The 15,809-nt window shown below is 42.4% G+C and overlaps 3 protein-coding genes across 3 annotated transcripts in view; 1 reads left to right on the forward strand and 2 right to left on the reverse strand.

Moving 5' to 3' along the window:
• The window catches only part of tmem234 (transmembrane protein 234), a 109,150-nt gene that overhangs the window by 46,526 nt on the left and 46,815 nt on the right, over positions 1-15,809 (forward strand). The gene's annotated exons all lie outside the window — the stretch shown is intronic.
• On the reverse strand, positions 79-7,039 carry slc25a29l (solute carrier family 25 member 29-like). Its single transcript, XM_072365060.1, has 4 exons — positions 6,687-7,039; positions 4,983-5,026; positions 3,850-3,933; positions 79-3,032 (listed from the first exon to the last, which is right to left on the reverse strand). The coding sequence occupies exons 1-4, from the start codon at positions 6,718-6,720 to the stop codon at positions 2,262-2,264; spliced, it is 933 nt and encodes a 310-aa protein (XP_072221161.1). The 5' UTR covers positions 6,721-7,039; the 3' UTR covers positions 79-2,261.
• Positions 10,391-15,693, reverse strand: wars1 (tryptophanyl-tRNA synthetase 1). The gene is made up of 11 exons (XM_072365544.1): positions 15,473-15,693; positions 15,017-15,140; positions 14,033-14,249; positions 13,840-13,948; positions 13,483-13,602; positions 13,111-13,293; positions 12,503-12,603; positions 12,261-12,373; positions 11,999-12,172; positions 11,762-11,902; positions 10,391-11,576 (listed from the first exon to the last, which is right to left on the reverse strand). Exons 2-11 carry the CDS (start codon positions 15,128-15,130, stop codon positions 11,418-11,420), a joined length of 1,431 nt encoding a protein of 476 aa, XP_072221645.1. The 5' UTR covers positions 15,131-15,140; positions 15,473-15,693; the 3' UTR covers positions 10,391-11,417.

The raw sequence follows: 15,809 nt of genomic DNA on the forward strand, positions 1-15,809 counted from the left end.
TGTAACAACTCACTCATTTTATTTATTTATATATATATATATATAATCTATAGAAAATGAATAATACCAGCAAAAAAGTGTATTCAAAACAAACTTGTCTTTTATTTCAGCATGAACTACATGTAGATCTTCTACTTTAGTGCAACAACAAGCACAAAGAAAGGCAACAGCAGACATGTAAAGCAAACCCTTTTTTTTTTTTAAAACAAAGAAGGAATCAGGGATCATCCAGCAGTCAAAAAACTTTTTTTTTTTAGAAAAAAAAAAAAAATCAAGGAAAAAAATACAGGGTTTCAATTGCAATAAATCTATAAGCCTACGGAGATTTATAATTAGAAAGAATGCACAAAAAAAAAAAAAAGAGAATCGCTGTATGTAAATCATGTCTTCGGACAACCCCCGTGCAGTTTCAGACCTGTGGTCTCAGGTTAACCTTCACCTGCATGAGGAGCCGTCAGCTTGTGCACAGTCTACATACAGAAGGGGGAAAGCAACTTGTTTTTAATATCATTATAGATTTTAAAACCTAAAGAAAATTAAACAGAAATGTCCTGGAGTTTGTAAAAACAGTGCAGCCAATAGCACAGACGAGCTCTTAAATACAGACAAATAGTTGGGAAATCAGCAGCTCTATCAAAACTCCAGTAACAATTACCGTCTCTGCCTCAGGGCGGCGCTAATTAGTGCACGGGACCCGGTGTGACACCGCCAACGTGGCGCCTGTGGAGCCCCGTTAAACATTGCATATCGCATCCGATGACAGGAAGCAGGTTTACAATACAGACTTTGGATTTTACAAATTCCACTTTGGACAGGACAGCACTGTAACAAACTCTCGCATCAGTAGGAAACACAACATAGAAAATCCATTAGGTGTAAAGTGAAGAATTTCACAATACGTGTGTGTGGTTAACATCGCATAAGGTGCTTTTGTTTTGACATCCACAACGAGATTACATAGCCTCAAATTTGACTGAGGGTCGTGTCCATTATTTTAAAAACACATTTTAAAGAAATAACATGATTTCAGCACTCGATCAGAACTTTAGACAGCAGCAATAATTTGGATCAAAACTTTTCATAGAAAAGTTAAAAGTACATTCACAGTTTCTCATTTGAACGGGCTCGTGAAATGGGTTGGTCTACAACCACAATAGCACAATTGAGCTTTAATGTGGTAGACTGCAGAATGGATGCAATGATTGTGACTCACAAAAAATGCTCAACTTTATACTTACCGGTAATAACAGTGAGGGGGGAAAAAAAAAAAGGCATATAAAAGGTGAGGCAAATACTCGAATGACTTACACTGCCTTCCAAATCATTATGCAAATTGTGTTCCAGTGGAATCAAGTTCATGGATGGTATTGTGTCTCAGGGCTCTTTGGATCACTGAAACAATCCCCCACCCCCAAATCCTCAACCCTATTGAGAACCGTTGGAGCATCCTCAAGCAAAAGCCCTCTAAGGGTGGGAGCCAGTTCACATCCAAACAGCAGCTCTGGGAGGCTATTCTAACATCATTCAGGCAGAAACTCTCCAAAAACTCACAAGTTCAATGGAGGCAAGAATTGCAAAGTTGCTGTCAAATAAGGGCTCCTGTGTTGAAATGCAACTTGACCCGTTAAGATGTTTTTGATTGAAATAGCTTTCGATTTCAGGAAATATGCCCTAATGCTGCAAATTCAACAAATGACCGTTTTCAGTTCTTTCCAACCTGTAAAATGTTTTTGAAACTCTGTTGAGCAGAGTAATGTGGAACAGCGCATTTAAAAATACTGTAATCATTGGGAGGTTTGTTTGGGAACATTCGAATTACACTCCCAACGGTTGATGACTTCATAATTCTGCCGGCTGTCATTTTCATCGACTATTCAGGAAAATCGGGGAAAAACATAATTTGCGTAATAATTTGGAAAGCAGTGAATTAACTGAACACGGCATCAAAGACTTAATGTTTCCTTGAAGTGACATTTGTAACTGTTTGTAAGTTTCCTAAATTACTTTAAAAAAAAAAAAAAAAAAAAAACCTTAATATATGTACAAAACCATGCATGGTCAAAAAGAAGCCATATTTACAATCGCAGCTTTCATCTTGAAATACATACTCTTTAAATACCACGTGTGGCCACTTGGCTGACACTCCACGGACAGACGCTTCCCTACAATCAGTTTGTCATTACGGACGCCAGTTAACAGATCGCAGACCTTCAACACTCTCTCTACCATGTGGATTGGCCGCCAGGCGGCACTGCGGTGGCCTACATGCTGGTTGGTTGCGTCTGTTGCTGCAGTGGCTGCAGCTGGACGGACTGCGACTCAGAGTTCTGAATGCTGCATTCTTCTCCCTCTCGCATGTACATTAAAAACAAAGTCACTGTGGCAAAGGTGGTGGCATTCACCGGAAATGCACGGAGCAAAGTGGACGTGAGTCCACGGGTTAAGACTCTCCAGCCCTCCTTCTGGAAGCTCTGTCGCACACAGTCCATGATGCCGTTGTACTTGTTCACGCCGCCGACTCCATCTGCCTGCAGACGGGACTTGATCACATCCACCGGATAAGTGGAGAGCCAGGAGGCGATGCCCGACATTCCGCCGGCAAACAGCAGTTTTGGGATCATATAGGGGTCTTCGGGCTCGCAGCCCAACGATCGCGTCAGCACGTCGTACGCCAGGAAGTACACGCCAAAGCCAGGCGTCTCGCGCACCAGGGTGGTCACCATGCCGCGATTGATCCCTCGGAATCCCTCCTTCCTGTAGATTCTCACCAGACAGTCCAGCGAGTTCTTGTACACCTTCCTCTTTGACTTCTTCTCGCCAGTCCCTTGCATCTGCATGCGCGTTTTGGCCAGCTCCATCGGGCAGCAAATGACACACTGGATGGCTCCAGCCGAGGCTCCGGCCAGGAACTGGTTGAGGGGCGTGTCGCGGCCAAGCTGCCGCATGGCGTTGCCTTGGACACCGAAAACTATGGCATTGATGAAGGTCAGACCCATCATTGGAGAACCGATGCCTTTGTACAGACCCAATATCTATAGGCAAGGAGACATCACTGGAATAAGTGAGAAGCTCAACTGAGTCACAGGACACAAAGAGCAGCACATTTAAAAAGCTAAAGTTCTTAATTTGGATGCATGAGGGCCAGGAAACTTTAAACCGTCAACATTCTGCCATCATAGGGAATTTCCAAGTAGGATTTCAAGTACAACATATCTAGTTATTTGCCTCACAATCATAACTATTCATTAGCCTGTACGACCCAACCTCGGATAAGCGGATGGATGGATCTATGGAACACTTTCATCCCAAAGCAGAGGCACCACAGGAATGCGGCTACTATTAAAACCCAATAAGTACAGTCCCATATCCACTCTGAGCAGATTCCTTCACACCAATGATGATCGTGTCACTTTCATCATGTGACTTTTCTGAAATCACTCGCACGCCTAAATAAAACCAACTGGCAGATTGTTTTTAGCCGAGTAAATTTTCCAAATCAAGCCGAGAAACATTTTTTTAACATTACTGGGAAACTGACAAAATCCAATTCGACCACGTGAAACAGCCATGATGCCAAGCATACTGGTGGTATGACTTCCAAAGCTTTTTTTAGCACCTGTAGGTATGAGGTCCTTACTAACCCTGGCACCAGACAATCCCCCACTCACACCCCTCCAACAGCCCATATTAGGATCACGCTGACTGATGCCTGTGCTCAGAGATCAGACTGTAACTGGACACTTTAACTAGTTCAGAATCTGTGATGAGAGGTAAATAAATAAGTGATGAACCCATTTAACCCCTCTCTTTTAAAAGGACTGGCGCACAAACGCAAACTGACAAGCTTACCGACTCCTGCCGTATGATGGACTGGAAGCAGTGAATTGTCCCGCGGTACAGAGGTTTGTCCACATTTTGAACCTGAAGTCGCACCTGTGGATGACAGCAGCAATATTAGAGTCCCACGAAGGAGAAAAAAAAAAGGGCCACAGTGACTACAAACCATATACTGTTTAACAGGTTTACAGGGAAAGTGGAAAATTATCTCTTTCAGGGTAAAGCTAAACAATAAATGCTTACAGGGTGCAACATGTGGGAGGAAAACATTAACCGAGCAGGAGGTTGACTTAAAAGAAACAAAAGCCTTCGGTGGTTTTTATTTCTATAGCTCAAAACAGGAAATTGGGTGAGAGGAGGAGGAAAAAAAAAAGAAAAAAAAAGAGACCTTGACCATACTTACTAGGTCACATTTCCGTGGAGAGGTTGCTTATTTCTCTCTCTCATCTACAACACAGTGACACTGTTGCTGTTAAAGACAGCCGCCCCAAGCAGACAGCGGCTCAGGGAGAAATGACATTGAAAGCAAGGTGTAAAAGAACTACAACCAAACCATTCACCATCTGCGTGTGCCTCTACAGTGGATGCCACCAATGATACAATCGTATGCTTTTTAACTTTAAAACTCAAGTGGATGATTGATAACAGCAAACAGCGTGTCCCATTTAGTTTTTTAAGTTTATTAAGTAACTGGCTTCAAGCAAAAAAAAAAAAAGCTTTCAATATTCACAGAAAATGCCTGCAATGTCTAAACCTCACGTAACCTGAAGAGAGAGCGGAAAAGCGTTGGCTTAATTATTACTTTAACGCTACCTGCCTACGATGCATCCTGCTGTTTTGATGGATAAAACTGACGACCGAATACGATTAGGGAGTTTTATTCAGCCAACTTCTCCATTTAGTGTCATTCAAACTTGTGAGCAAATGAGTGCATGTCAGCATATCGTCACCATTATGTCTTTATATGTGCCGTTTAAAATGTATAAAGAGAGGGAAAAAAAATTCAAGTCACCAACAGTGTCGAGCATCGTCGTCCGAGTGCTCCACTGCTCTTGCTCTGTTATCCTTCTTCCTACAGTTAGCTGTGTAAGATCTGAATCCTGTCATTGGCTAACAAGAGTGAAAAGGATGGAGCAGACACCCACCTTTACAGTGTCAAAGGGATGTCCAACCAAAACACCTGCAGCACCTGGGGAAAAAGGAAGAAAAGCACACGAGTGAATGGGTTGAATGGTTCTCAGTTAATTATCTGTGCTGAGGTGTAGGGCAACTTGGAGTGAATCGCACTGTGGAAATCCCGAGACGCAGGCAAGACTTTTCATTTAAGCCACAACCATCTTAAACCGTTAACTTTTGTTTAATCAGGCTGGTTATTGTACTACTTCTCAGATAAAGCCACAACACCACAAGCAACACGGAATGCATGGTGAGATTACGACTCGTCGTCCATCACCGTGACGCACTGAAATGCCTGTTTGATTACCAAAAGGCCATTGACTCGTCATCTTATGGATCACCTTGCAAAAAACAACCCGCCAGCCCTTAGTGAGATATGAGCAAAATGTCAGCTGGTCAGTGCACTGCGCCCTGTGACGACAGCACGACGGCCGCCCCGTCCTTGACTCATGTCAATGATCCCAAAACTCATTTTTTCACAGCTGTTACTTCTGACTCATGAGCCAAAAAAAAAAAAAAAAAAACAGTCATCGAGCATTTTTTTTTTTTTTACATTTGTCAGCTCATTTCTGCATTTAACAATGTGCAAAAAAAAAAAAAAACATGCAGCAAGTTAGGATTTTATAATCTATGCTTTGCTTAAGTTTGTGGGAAAAGTCAAGCTGCGCCTCTTCATACGTCAACAACCCGAGCAAACATACCTCTCCTGATGTCATCCGAGTAACCGCTCCAGGTCAGCAGCTTGCTTTGGGGACACACTTGTGAAATGGCTGATTTTTAATGAAACGCCAATGTCAATGGCAGAAAATAGAGGGCGGTTTAAGGAGAATAGGAGTGAAATATACTACAGGACGATGAGCGTGGATTGGGCTCGGTTTCTGTGTATTGTTAGGAGTAGTTCAGGTTATTTAGAGGACTATTCCATTGAAATCAAACCCATACTTCACAGCTAACACTCCTAGGCTCCCTGTTCATAACCGATCCCATCAGCATCTGAAGTGAATCAGGAGGTACTTTATGTATTATAGTTAACAATTACCTGACTTTTAGTTGAGGGGGGAGGGGGTGACAAAACAGCTGACAAATTCCCATGAGTTTGAGGTGAGGCTCTGCTGGAGGCAGATAGTCTTGATCTTAACTAAACAAACAGGTATGACCTATGTGACTCTTCAGAGGACCAGTTCTCCAGGGGGAAACGGCTAAAGTGGAATGATGTTGACTTATTACAAAGCAGAATGAGGTGGAGGCAGTCAGCTGATAAATGTTGAAAAGATGACCCTCATATCTTATCCTTTCTATTTGTTTGGACAGGAATGTTTAAAACAAAGGCAGATATTATGATTTGACGGTATATAAAGAGGAAACATCACTTCCTGCGTGGGAGCTGCAGGTCAGGAATTTTTCTAAAGTGGCACCCGGCGTTTCCACACAACTATTGAGAAGCGCTGATTTAAAAACCTTCGTTTAGAGTCTACAACCCGTTTTGTAGGTTGCTTGAGAGGTTTCTCAGTCAGTCCTGCTCGCCTGCACGACTATTCAAATCATGGCCATGACTTGGCACATCTACAGAGCGGTCCATGTGGAACCAGGCGGTGGAAAAACACCGAAACGGCTAATGCTAACGCTAGTAGTTGATGCTAGTCGCCAATTCACGGCCGTCTCACATCACTTACCTCCTATACATCCAGCAGCGAAGTCCAAGGCCATTCCCTCAAAAATTCAATAGTTTATGGGTGTCGAGCGAGCCTAATGGCAGGCAAGCGTATTTCAGACGCTTTTAGGGAGGACTTTGGAGAGAGTTGTCTCTGAATCTTGTTTACACCCGGCTTGGTGTTCAGCCAGGCTTCCTGGATTATTAACGTTGCTGATGCTGCGCAAATGGAAGATGAAAAGTTACACCGGCTGCTGAGTGTCACTTTTCAACGGGAGCCTGCGTAAACCGACTACTTTTGCGCCCTCGCTCCGTCTACTAGAGTTGCTCAAACCTTTCTATTTCTGTGCCGCAGCAGAAGGCGGAGGTTACGAGGAGAAAAGAAGAAGCGCGTGTGCCCTTTTTAAGGCAGTCCAATCGGATTACTTGTAAGCAGACAACTCCCCTAGCGGGTTCTGTCCGCCCCTCACGCCCATTGGCTGCTGCGGGTTAAACGAGGGTTATAATTGTCGCGGCTGAGACTTCCACCGTCAAAATCAACAGTGTTATCACTTTGGTCCTCATCACCTTGAGTGAGTGTGCTACTGGGAAACATAAACTGAGTGACCTGAATGCCATGGCAACGCACCGCGGCCACATTAAAGCCACACAATCAAAAAGCACCACATCGAGAAGTGTGGTCCCAGGTCGCTGGCCCCCGACTTTTAACATCACCGACAATATGTGAGCCAAGAAGAAGTGGCCTGCAGGTATGAGTAGAAGACAGTTCCTCAGTCAGGAACAGAAAGACTTGCCAGCCACACAAAGTGTTTGCAAGCTGTGAGATCAATGAAATTATATCCTGATATGGCAAGAGGAATTTGGCATTTTACCCAGGGAGTGAGAGTCTAGGTGACACCTGTGATGAATAAGTCCTGATTTTTCTTCTACCACACGTGTTCACATGAACATGGGTCAGCACACAAGTATCAGCTTATTTTAGGGTCTGTCACGTGTTCGGATGTCCTCTAAGGTGTGTGATTTCCTCAAAGGCAGACGAAGTCAGCTGTGTCCCTCAGCTTCTCTGCTCTGCTATGTTTGACCCTCAGTATGTGTTAACTACTACATTGGAGTCCTGTTACTTGGACTGCCAAGTACATCATCCTCTCTGGCATGAGTGGAGGAGTTGCAGGTATTTATGTGTATTCACTGAACTCGAACTGTCCGTCTGATGACTGGAATCCAGTCTCAGGTCAGCACTTTCATAAGTAGAAAGGTTATTTCCGCACGCGCGTGTGAAGCCATGTGCTTTGCAGTTGTTTGAATAAGGAGTGTGGCTTTCTAGTGATAGTAATAATAGTACATAATACACATTTTTCTGTGTTACAAGAGACGATGACCCATGCTGTGCTGCTTTCAATCTGCAAAAGCCCCACCAACCGTCTCACAGAGCCGAGTTCAGACAGCCCACACATTCTGTGTGGAAGATTTGTGGAACCGATCCTGAATACTGGCTGGGTGAGGCTGTACAGGTGGTTTTTTTTTTGTTTTTTTTTTGGCATGCTCTGAGAGGAACCGTTGAAACGAATAGCTAACTCAAGCTATGAGGAGATATTAGCCAGGGACTTGTGCAGGTGTCACTGTTTGATGCTACCCAATGTGTCCTGAAAGTGAATCGCTTAAAAAGCCACAATGAATATAAACTGAAGCCCATCAACAGCACTTTTCTGACGGTACTATTTGCTATTTTGGTGCTGGCAGTACTCTTGAATGAATAAAAAAAGGAGTAAGTGATTTTTTTTTACATTGGAGACATGCAACCTTGCCGGGGTGTAAAGTAAAGAAATGGAAGATCCACCAAATTACTTTGTCGAGCATTGTGTTTCATGTTGATTATGAAATCAAACCATCAATATAACTTATCAAAGCCTTTTAAGTTAGAATGATGAAAAGTGTTGGAAAAGTTGTTAGTTTTTTAATCTTTTTTTTTAATATATATTATCGATGTTGCTCACACCCTATTCAGTGTGCTTGTGCAGTCACACCACTGACATCAGACAGCGACTTGCATTGGATGGTGACTGCAGGGATTCGACCTGGTCAAGGAAGCTGGCTCTGGCCACTGCTGGCGGACAAAGGTGTGGGCGGAGCCACATTCATACGCTTTGATCCACGTTGACTGTATGAGGAAAAGTATGGAAGCGAATCGTGACCATAATTTAAATTAAAATGCATTTGCAGAAATGCTTTTTCATTTTAAGAATGTGGCTGCATTATTTGACTCATAAATGAAATTAGTGATCAATCATCCTATTTGCATTTTAATTTTCTTCTTCAAGAGTACTCAATCGTTCACTTAATTAAAATGTGGGTGAGTCAACCTGGTTGGAACATAGAAGGGAGTGCTGCTGATGGTTTAGTTTGGGAGCCGCTGATCTGCGTTATTAAAGTTATTTTTGGTGACAGTCACATCAACAATGATCAGGTTATAACTTGGCACAAAGCATCAAATGGCACCAGATATGTTTAGTTGTGAACACGGTCCCTTTACAAATAATAGTAATAAGGAGTCTGTTACCTCAATCCGTTGCTTTGCATCCTCCGACGGATCGTCTGATTCTCTACGCCGAACAATTCCGCTATTGCCTTTATTTTCAAACCATTTAATAAATAGCTTTCAATGGACTCGAACGGGATGTTGATGGTTGGTCGTCCTTGTCCCATTTGAGACTCCACAGCATCCAGAGTATGCAGCCAAGCTCTCCATGACTTGTTCTATTCGGTCATAGGAATCAGACCCAGATATATTATTAGATTCTACCTGCTCAGCTAATTCTAAGTGTTTGCACGATTTGAGGAAGCGCCATGATCTGTGATGCATCCTCTACAAACCCGACAATCAATTTCCAGGCACATGTAATGCAATGCAGATGTGCACACCGCCCCCTACCGAACAAGATGGGTAGCTCGGTCAGCAGGGAGCTGAAGAAGAGCTGACGTCACTCTGCTGCTCCGCTCAGAATGCTTTTTTTCGTTTGCGAATTATGGGCAGGACTTTGCGGGCGGACCACGAAAATGAAAAAGCAAAATTGTGCAGTCTTGAAGAAGAAAATGCAAATGGAATGATTGATTTCTGCAACTGCATTGTAATTTTTAAATTTGACATTTCAAATTGATTTTTGGTATCTATTTACTGGGGCATATTTTGAAGATTAAATCTCAAATCTTCTTTTTCATTTTAATTAAGTGAAAGATTGAGCCCTCTTCAAGAAGAATAGGATGATTGATTACTCATTTAATGTATGAGTCAAATAATGCAGCCACATTCTTAAAATGAAAAAGCATTTCTGCACATGCATTTTAATTGAAATTATGGTCATGATTCGCTTCCACAGAAAAGGATAAGTCATACCTAAGCATTTTAAGGCCATGAGTTGTTTTTTATTTTCATGGGGAGCCGTTTGAAATGTGCAATTTTGAGGAACAGGCCTGAATTTTTAGGGGATTAATAATTGCTTGAGTTATACTGTAAATAGTGACAGTCTTCTTCTACGCTAACACTGTGAGTCCAAAAATGGCTTCAAACCTATCATAACGTCATCCATCCTGAACTGCAGGTGCAGCACATTCAAACACAATTCAGGTCAAAGACAGAACTTAAAGGGCCTCAACTGATCAAGCAATAGTTTTTATATCGATATTGTTGGTTGTGCATGACATTTAAGGCAATAAACATTTTGCAACAGCTGACATTTTCACTCATTCCTTCTGCAGAGAGTGACGGGCACAACAAACGGAACAGCTGTCACGGGATTCAGCCAAGAAGAATTTAATTATTCGCACCCGTCGTTTCCTTTCGAGCATCACATCTACATGTTTCACATGAAAAATGCTGCGCTGCAGTCCCAGTTATAATATGAATGAATCAAGTGTTTTATGTGCACGCATCATCGCAGGAGATCTGAGAACAGAAAGCATTTTGAGTCGTGAATCGTTAAATCGATGCATTCAATTAAAAATGGTACAAAGACGAAAAATAAAAGAATTAACATTCAATGTCTTTGCCCATTTTTTTTTTTTAAACTAAACTCACTGTAGAGTTTGAAAGATTTGCCAATCGCTGCATTTGTTTAGGCTATTCCTACTGCTTTAATGGGACCAAAGACATTTCTGAAATAATATTCAGAGCGTTATTTTCATTAAAACCAAGTCATCCTCACTTTGGTTTTATGACCCCTTGAGCAGCACTGTACCTCATGACTATTAACCTTTAAATAAACATGCTGGAACTTTCATTCATTTTTACTATTAAAATAAGTTCAGTCAAACTTTCGGCTAACTTTTGATACAAATTGATCACAAATGTATCTGCTATAGTTCCCCTAAGCCAGTCGCTGAATGCCTGATAGCTGCTCAAACACACTAAGCAAATCTTTAACATGATAAACAACAGCTGCTGTTAGTCATATGTCACCTTTTTGTTCACAGTGCTGCTTCTGTCCAAGTAAAATAAGACTTGCACGGTGGACTGTGTTGATCTATTTCATTAAGCCTGTTTGCTCTTCACTTTAATCGTCTTACACCACTGAAAGACCTGCAACTGCGAACACGTCGTGAGGATGAAAGTGTACATTTGATGAAGAGTGAAGTTAGCACGAAGCACCGGTGATGCCGTGCTTACATGTAGTTCGACAGGAAGCGGTTCCTCCCATTACAAGACCTCACATGGAAAAAGCTAAACACGATGGACCTGGATCTCTGATCCTCGGCTGAGCTACAAGTTAAAATTCAAAGGTCTGGGTGTCATGAACTGCTGCACGATCTCGTCTGTGACTTGTTTGCGTCTCTCTTGATGTTGGGCAATCATTGGCTGCAGAGTCTCAATCAAAATCTTCTTCAGTTCCCCCGTTAGGAGGGCTCCACTTGTGTAGTCCTGCAGAGAGAGAAAAGGACATGAGTGGGAGGAGGGAGGAAGGAGGAGGTTGAAGAGGAGGATGAGTGCGCAGACAGGATTGATAAACAGCTCGAGATAATGTATCCGAATGCAATGTCCAAAGAATGTGAAAGCAAAACAAACTGAAACAAAAAAGAAGAGTTGCTGTCTGTATTCTCCTTCACCTGTCTGATTTTCTCCAACTGTTCATCGTCCTCAAGGAAGAAGGTCAAATACATGAACGAGACATCTACGTCGGCGTTGCCACCGAGCTTCCTGTGCTCCTCCACTGTGTCTTTTCCACCCGAAAACGCATGTTTGTTGACCTGCGAGCAACAATTCCAAATCAGACCTGTCGGCAAAGTAAGCCCTGTCTGTCTGTCTGTAACGCTCTGATAAGCAGCATGAAATAACAGCGGCACCTTGCTCTTTATCTGTTTGGGTGTGTCAGTCAGGAAAATGGAGGTGTTGGCGTCGCTGGCGCTCATCTTGGTCTGCGCCCCCTGCAGGGCGGGGAAGAAGGTGGAGTGCAGCAGGGCAGGTTTGGGATAGCCGATCCGCGGAGCGACATCACGAGTCATTCTGAAGTAGGGGTCCTAGGAGAGTGACGGGTCAAACAGGATCACATGTCATAGTGTACTATAACGACCATCTTTTAATACTGCCGCATATCGTTGTCCTGACCTGGTCTATAGCACAAGGGATGAGACACTGAACATCTTTTCTTCCTCCAAAGATCTGTGGGAAAGAGTTACTGAAGGATGGGGCTGCCTGGATGGCTGGGAAGCTGATTTTGCCTGAATGGATAATAAATTATGGAAATAAATTATGAGCCACTTCAGAATATAAAAAAAAATAATAATAACAGAGAGATCTGTGAGAAACCGTCTCTTTCTCATTAGTGGAAAACCTTGTAGTTGTCTTACCTATACAGTCACTGTCTGTAAAGCCAAAGATGCCTTTAACCTGATTAAACGTCACATGCTTCTGGATCTTTACCACATTTCTGTAGAATTCAGGGGTTGCACTGTGAAAGGCAAATTAAAATGAATACATTGAAGCGATGCAAACATATTAGCATATTCTTCCTTTTCTTCCTTCTGCATCTTCCTCTGTTTATATGTCTATTCTTTGGCCTATTCTTGGTTTACAACCAACATCCAACCCGAGTTGTGCCTCATACACAATCACAATCCAGTCCTCATTCTTAATTCAAGTCTTTTAACTCCACCGCCTGTCTTTTCACCAGTATCACCATATCCAACCCATGCATCCTTTTCACTCTAACTGGGACCAATCTGTCCTAAATTAACTTGTGACAGTCCTCCCGATACCAGGCTCTCTTCATCTCTCCTCTGCAACCTTCATTGCATGACTTACTTCCCAAATAACTACACTTCTTTCTCTAAAACCCTCACAGACACCATTTATGATTCACAGAATATTTCCTTTCGTATAAAAGTTTGAAAAGACCTTAATGCAGCAGCCTAAGAGGCCTGAGCAGTGAGGTCTATAGCTTCGTGTCTCATTTTACCCCATGTAGTCGAGATCAGAGAAGATGAAGGTCTTGTTAACATCAAAGCCGCAGGCGATGATGTCCTTGGCATTTTCAACTGCAAAGCGGTGGCATTCTTCTAGTGTAAGATCCTTCCACAGGTACTTTTCATCATCAGTCAACTGGATCACCAAAGGGATATCAAACACATCTTGAAGCCATCTGGAACGAGTAAGTCAGGTTCAGTTGTTATGAAGAATGTAGCGTTAGTTTGACAGATAGAGCTTGGGACGCTCTTTTACTTATAAAATACAGATTTTGAAATGTAAATGTGCACTTTCATCAGTCTAAGAAAGACGCATCTTAAATGTGACGGCTATGCATCTATAAATCACAGGGAGGAGGGCTCACTTGGTGAAGATGAAGGGGATGAGGTGGCCGACGTGCATGGCCTCCGATGACGGTCCTCTGCCGGTGTAAAGGTAGAAAGACTTGTGCTTCTCATATGCATCCAGCACCTGATGCATATCTCTGCCAGACACAGTGAAAGGAGGGAGCTGATTTATTGACACATTCCTCTGCAAACGTTCATCCTCTCGATATTATCTGCAGTACTTAACAGAAGAACACCCTGAATGATGCCCTGCATATTAAAAGTTCAGAATGGAAACTTTCGTGGCGACACTATGCCAGCTTCAGACGACGTGTCACACATACTTCATAAGACACTTATTCACAAGGTGTCGGTTTAATGCGACGAGGAAAAACCTGTGTGAGAAGAAGATTCCCCTTCGCAGAAAACGGTGAGGTTTCTGTCCCGAGACTTTTTCCACTCTGTCCACCAGCTCCTTGTCAACTTTACTGCTGCCAAATCTCACTGAGGAAAGACAACAGGACGTTTACTCATCAGTCAGCTGAAATCGCTCCCTCAGGCCAGACCTGAAGCTCACTTGAATCCTACCTATGAGTTTGTCGTAGTCTACTCCTTTGGCGTTGGTGGTGGAAACATTCCACGGGTCCACGGTGTCCTCTTCATCAGCGCCATCTGCTGCTGGCCCGTTGTCGCAGACGACCACGTTTTCTGACGGTGGACATCCAGCTTTATAATCCTGACCCGTCATCTGTTTGTAGTCCGTTTTTAACTTTAGCAGCAGCTGGACAGCAGCCTCAATTTCAGCCTGGAGAGCCAGGTTAGATTGTTAGATAAAATGAAGGATCAACGCAAATGGCACAATGAAATTAACTAATGTATCTTTAAACGGACAGTTCATTACGTATCCAAGCTTGGTTTGATTTAAGATGATAAATATTTGAGAGTTTACTTCAAAACAGTGGGGATTAATAACATAGGTTTTAAACTTTTATAGCACCATTTATAAAAGATATCCAACATCTGTGATTATTTAAAAAAAATAAAATGATGTCCAGTTTACAACAAGGGCTTGATAACACTGACATCGCAGTGTACACACATCTTTTAATTTCAATATTTTAAGATGAAATAAAGCATATTTTATCTTGCCGAATTTACAACTGAACCATCCAAACTGAGCTGTGCCTCTGCACATGTAATATTTAATGTATAAAACAATGTACCCCCAAAATATGTGAGCAATGCAGGGAGTACACACTGAGAGTGTATATACTCATGCATGCTCCTATAGACCATGAACGCTGACAGCGGTATGAATCCTTACACATTTTCCAGATGGCTGAAGGAATGAAAGAAATTCTACATCAATGCCACTTTGAGGGGCCAGTGTGTGACACATGGGAAACGCAGACCACTAATCACAATGGTTCTCTTGGTGAGGTGATTGACTGCATTGTTCCAAAGTTGTCATGTGTTTTACCCTGACTATAAGTACAGGAAGTGAAATTCCATTTACCCGCACTGTATTGGGATAGTGGCAAAAGTCTCCCTATATACAAAGAAGTCACTTACTTTTTCTGCTTTAGCCGTTTTCAAAGACCTGACTCTGTCTCCTTGTGCACTCAGTTCCTCATACAGCTCCATTGGACTCTTGGCTCCTTCTCCGTCGCCTTGACAGTCTGTCATTCCCTTCCCTCTGGCAACACAACAGTAAAGAGAAGATAAAACCAACAAGTGATCAAATGCTATAATAAAATTGGCGAAAGCTACATGATCCGATAAGCTTCAGGTATAAGGCTGACAGAATTAACGATGCTTTATGTCCCCTATTAATGCATCTCTTAAGAGGTAAAAAAGACTCCCATATGTTAACATATCACTGCTAACTTGTTAGAGCTAGCTAATCGTTACTAACCACAACCCTAAATTTAACACAGGTTGTCGTGTTCTATGAATTGTACAATTACCACCATTAAATCAGGTAATACAATAGGCAATACAATATAAGGCCAAGAGTAATCAGCATACCTTGTAATATTGTCCAAACACAGTTGGCAGCTCACTCATTTAACTTGCATCAGCCTGAATGAAGCAGTGTTCGGATCAAATTCTTCCCCCGGAAAACAAGCCTGTTGGACATAATTCCGCATTGAATCTATAAGTCTACACAAAACACGGATATTTTGTTTAAAATATTCAGTATATAAAGCTGATAAGCTAAAGGGTTTTTGATTTCTTTTCTTTAAATGACTGTTAAGGAATTTAAAAATATCGGGTGTCGGAAGAGAGGGGCTGTTTTTCTGTTCCGACCAGTTTTGTCAAAATAACAGCATTTGAATGTAGACGGATTCAAAATGACCGAGCA

Source organism: Leuresthes tenuis, unplaced genomic scaffold (genome assembly GCF_036924035.1).
Source record: "Leuresthes tenuis unplaced genomic scaffold, fLeuTen1.0.hap1 SCAF_15, whole genome shotgun sequence".
Lineage (NCBI taxonomy): Eukaryota > Metazoa > Chordata > Actinopteri > Atheriniformes > Atherinopsidae > Leuresthes > Leuresthes tenuis.

Bases quoted from the DNA above. Each gene is read 5' to 3' on its own strand.
- slc25a29l (XM_072365060.1), bottom strand. From the start codon at position 6,720: ATGGCCTTGGACTTCGCTGCTGGATGTATAGGAG. The intron at 5,027-6,686 runs GTAAGTGATGTG...CTTTTTCCCCAG, and splicing joins CGCTGCTGGATGTATAGGAG to GTGCTGCAGGTGTTTTGGTT. The intron at 3,033-3,849 runs GTAAGCTTGTCA...CCTTGCCTATAG, and splicing joins CCATCATACGGCAGGAGTCG to ATATTGGGTCTGTACAAAGG.
- wars1 (XM_072365544.1), bottom strand. From the start codon at position 15,130: ATGACAGACTGTCAAGGCGACGGAGAAGGAGCCAAGAGTCCAATGGAG. The intron at 12,173-12,260 runs GTCAGGACAACG...TCACTCTCCTAG, and splicing joins TCCCTTGTGCTATAGACCAG to GACCCCTACTTCAGAATGAC. The intron at 11,577-11,761 runs GTGAAGGAGAAT...CTCTCTCTGCAG, and splicing joins AGTTGGAGAAAATCAGACAG to GACTACACAAGTGGAGCCCT.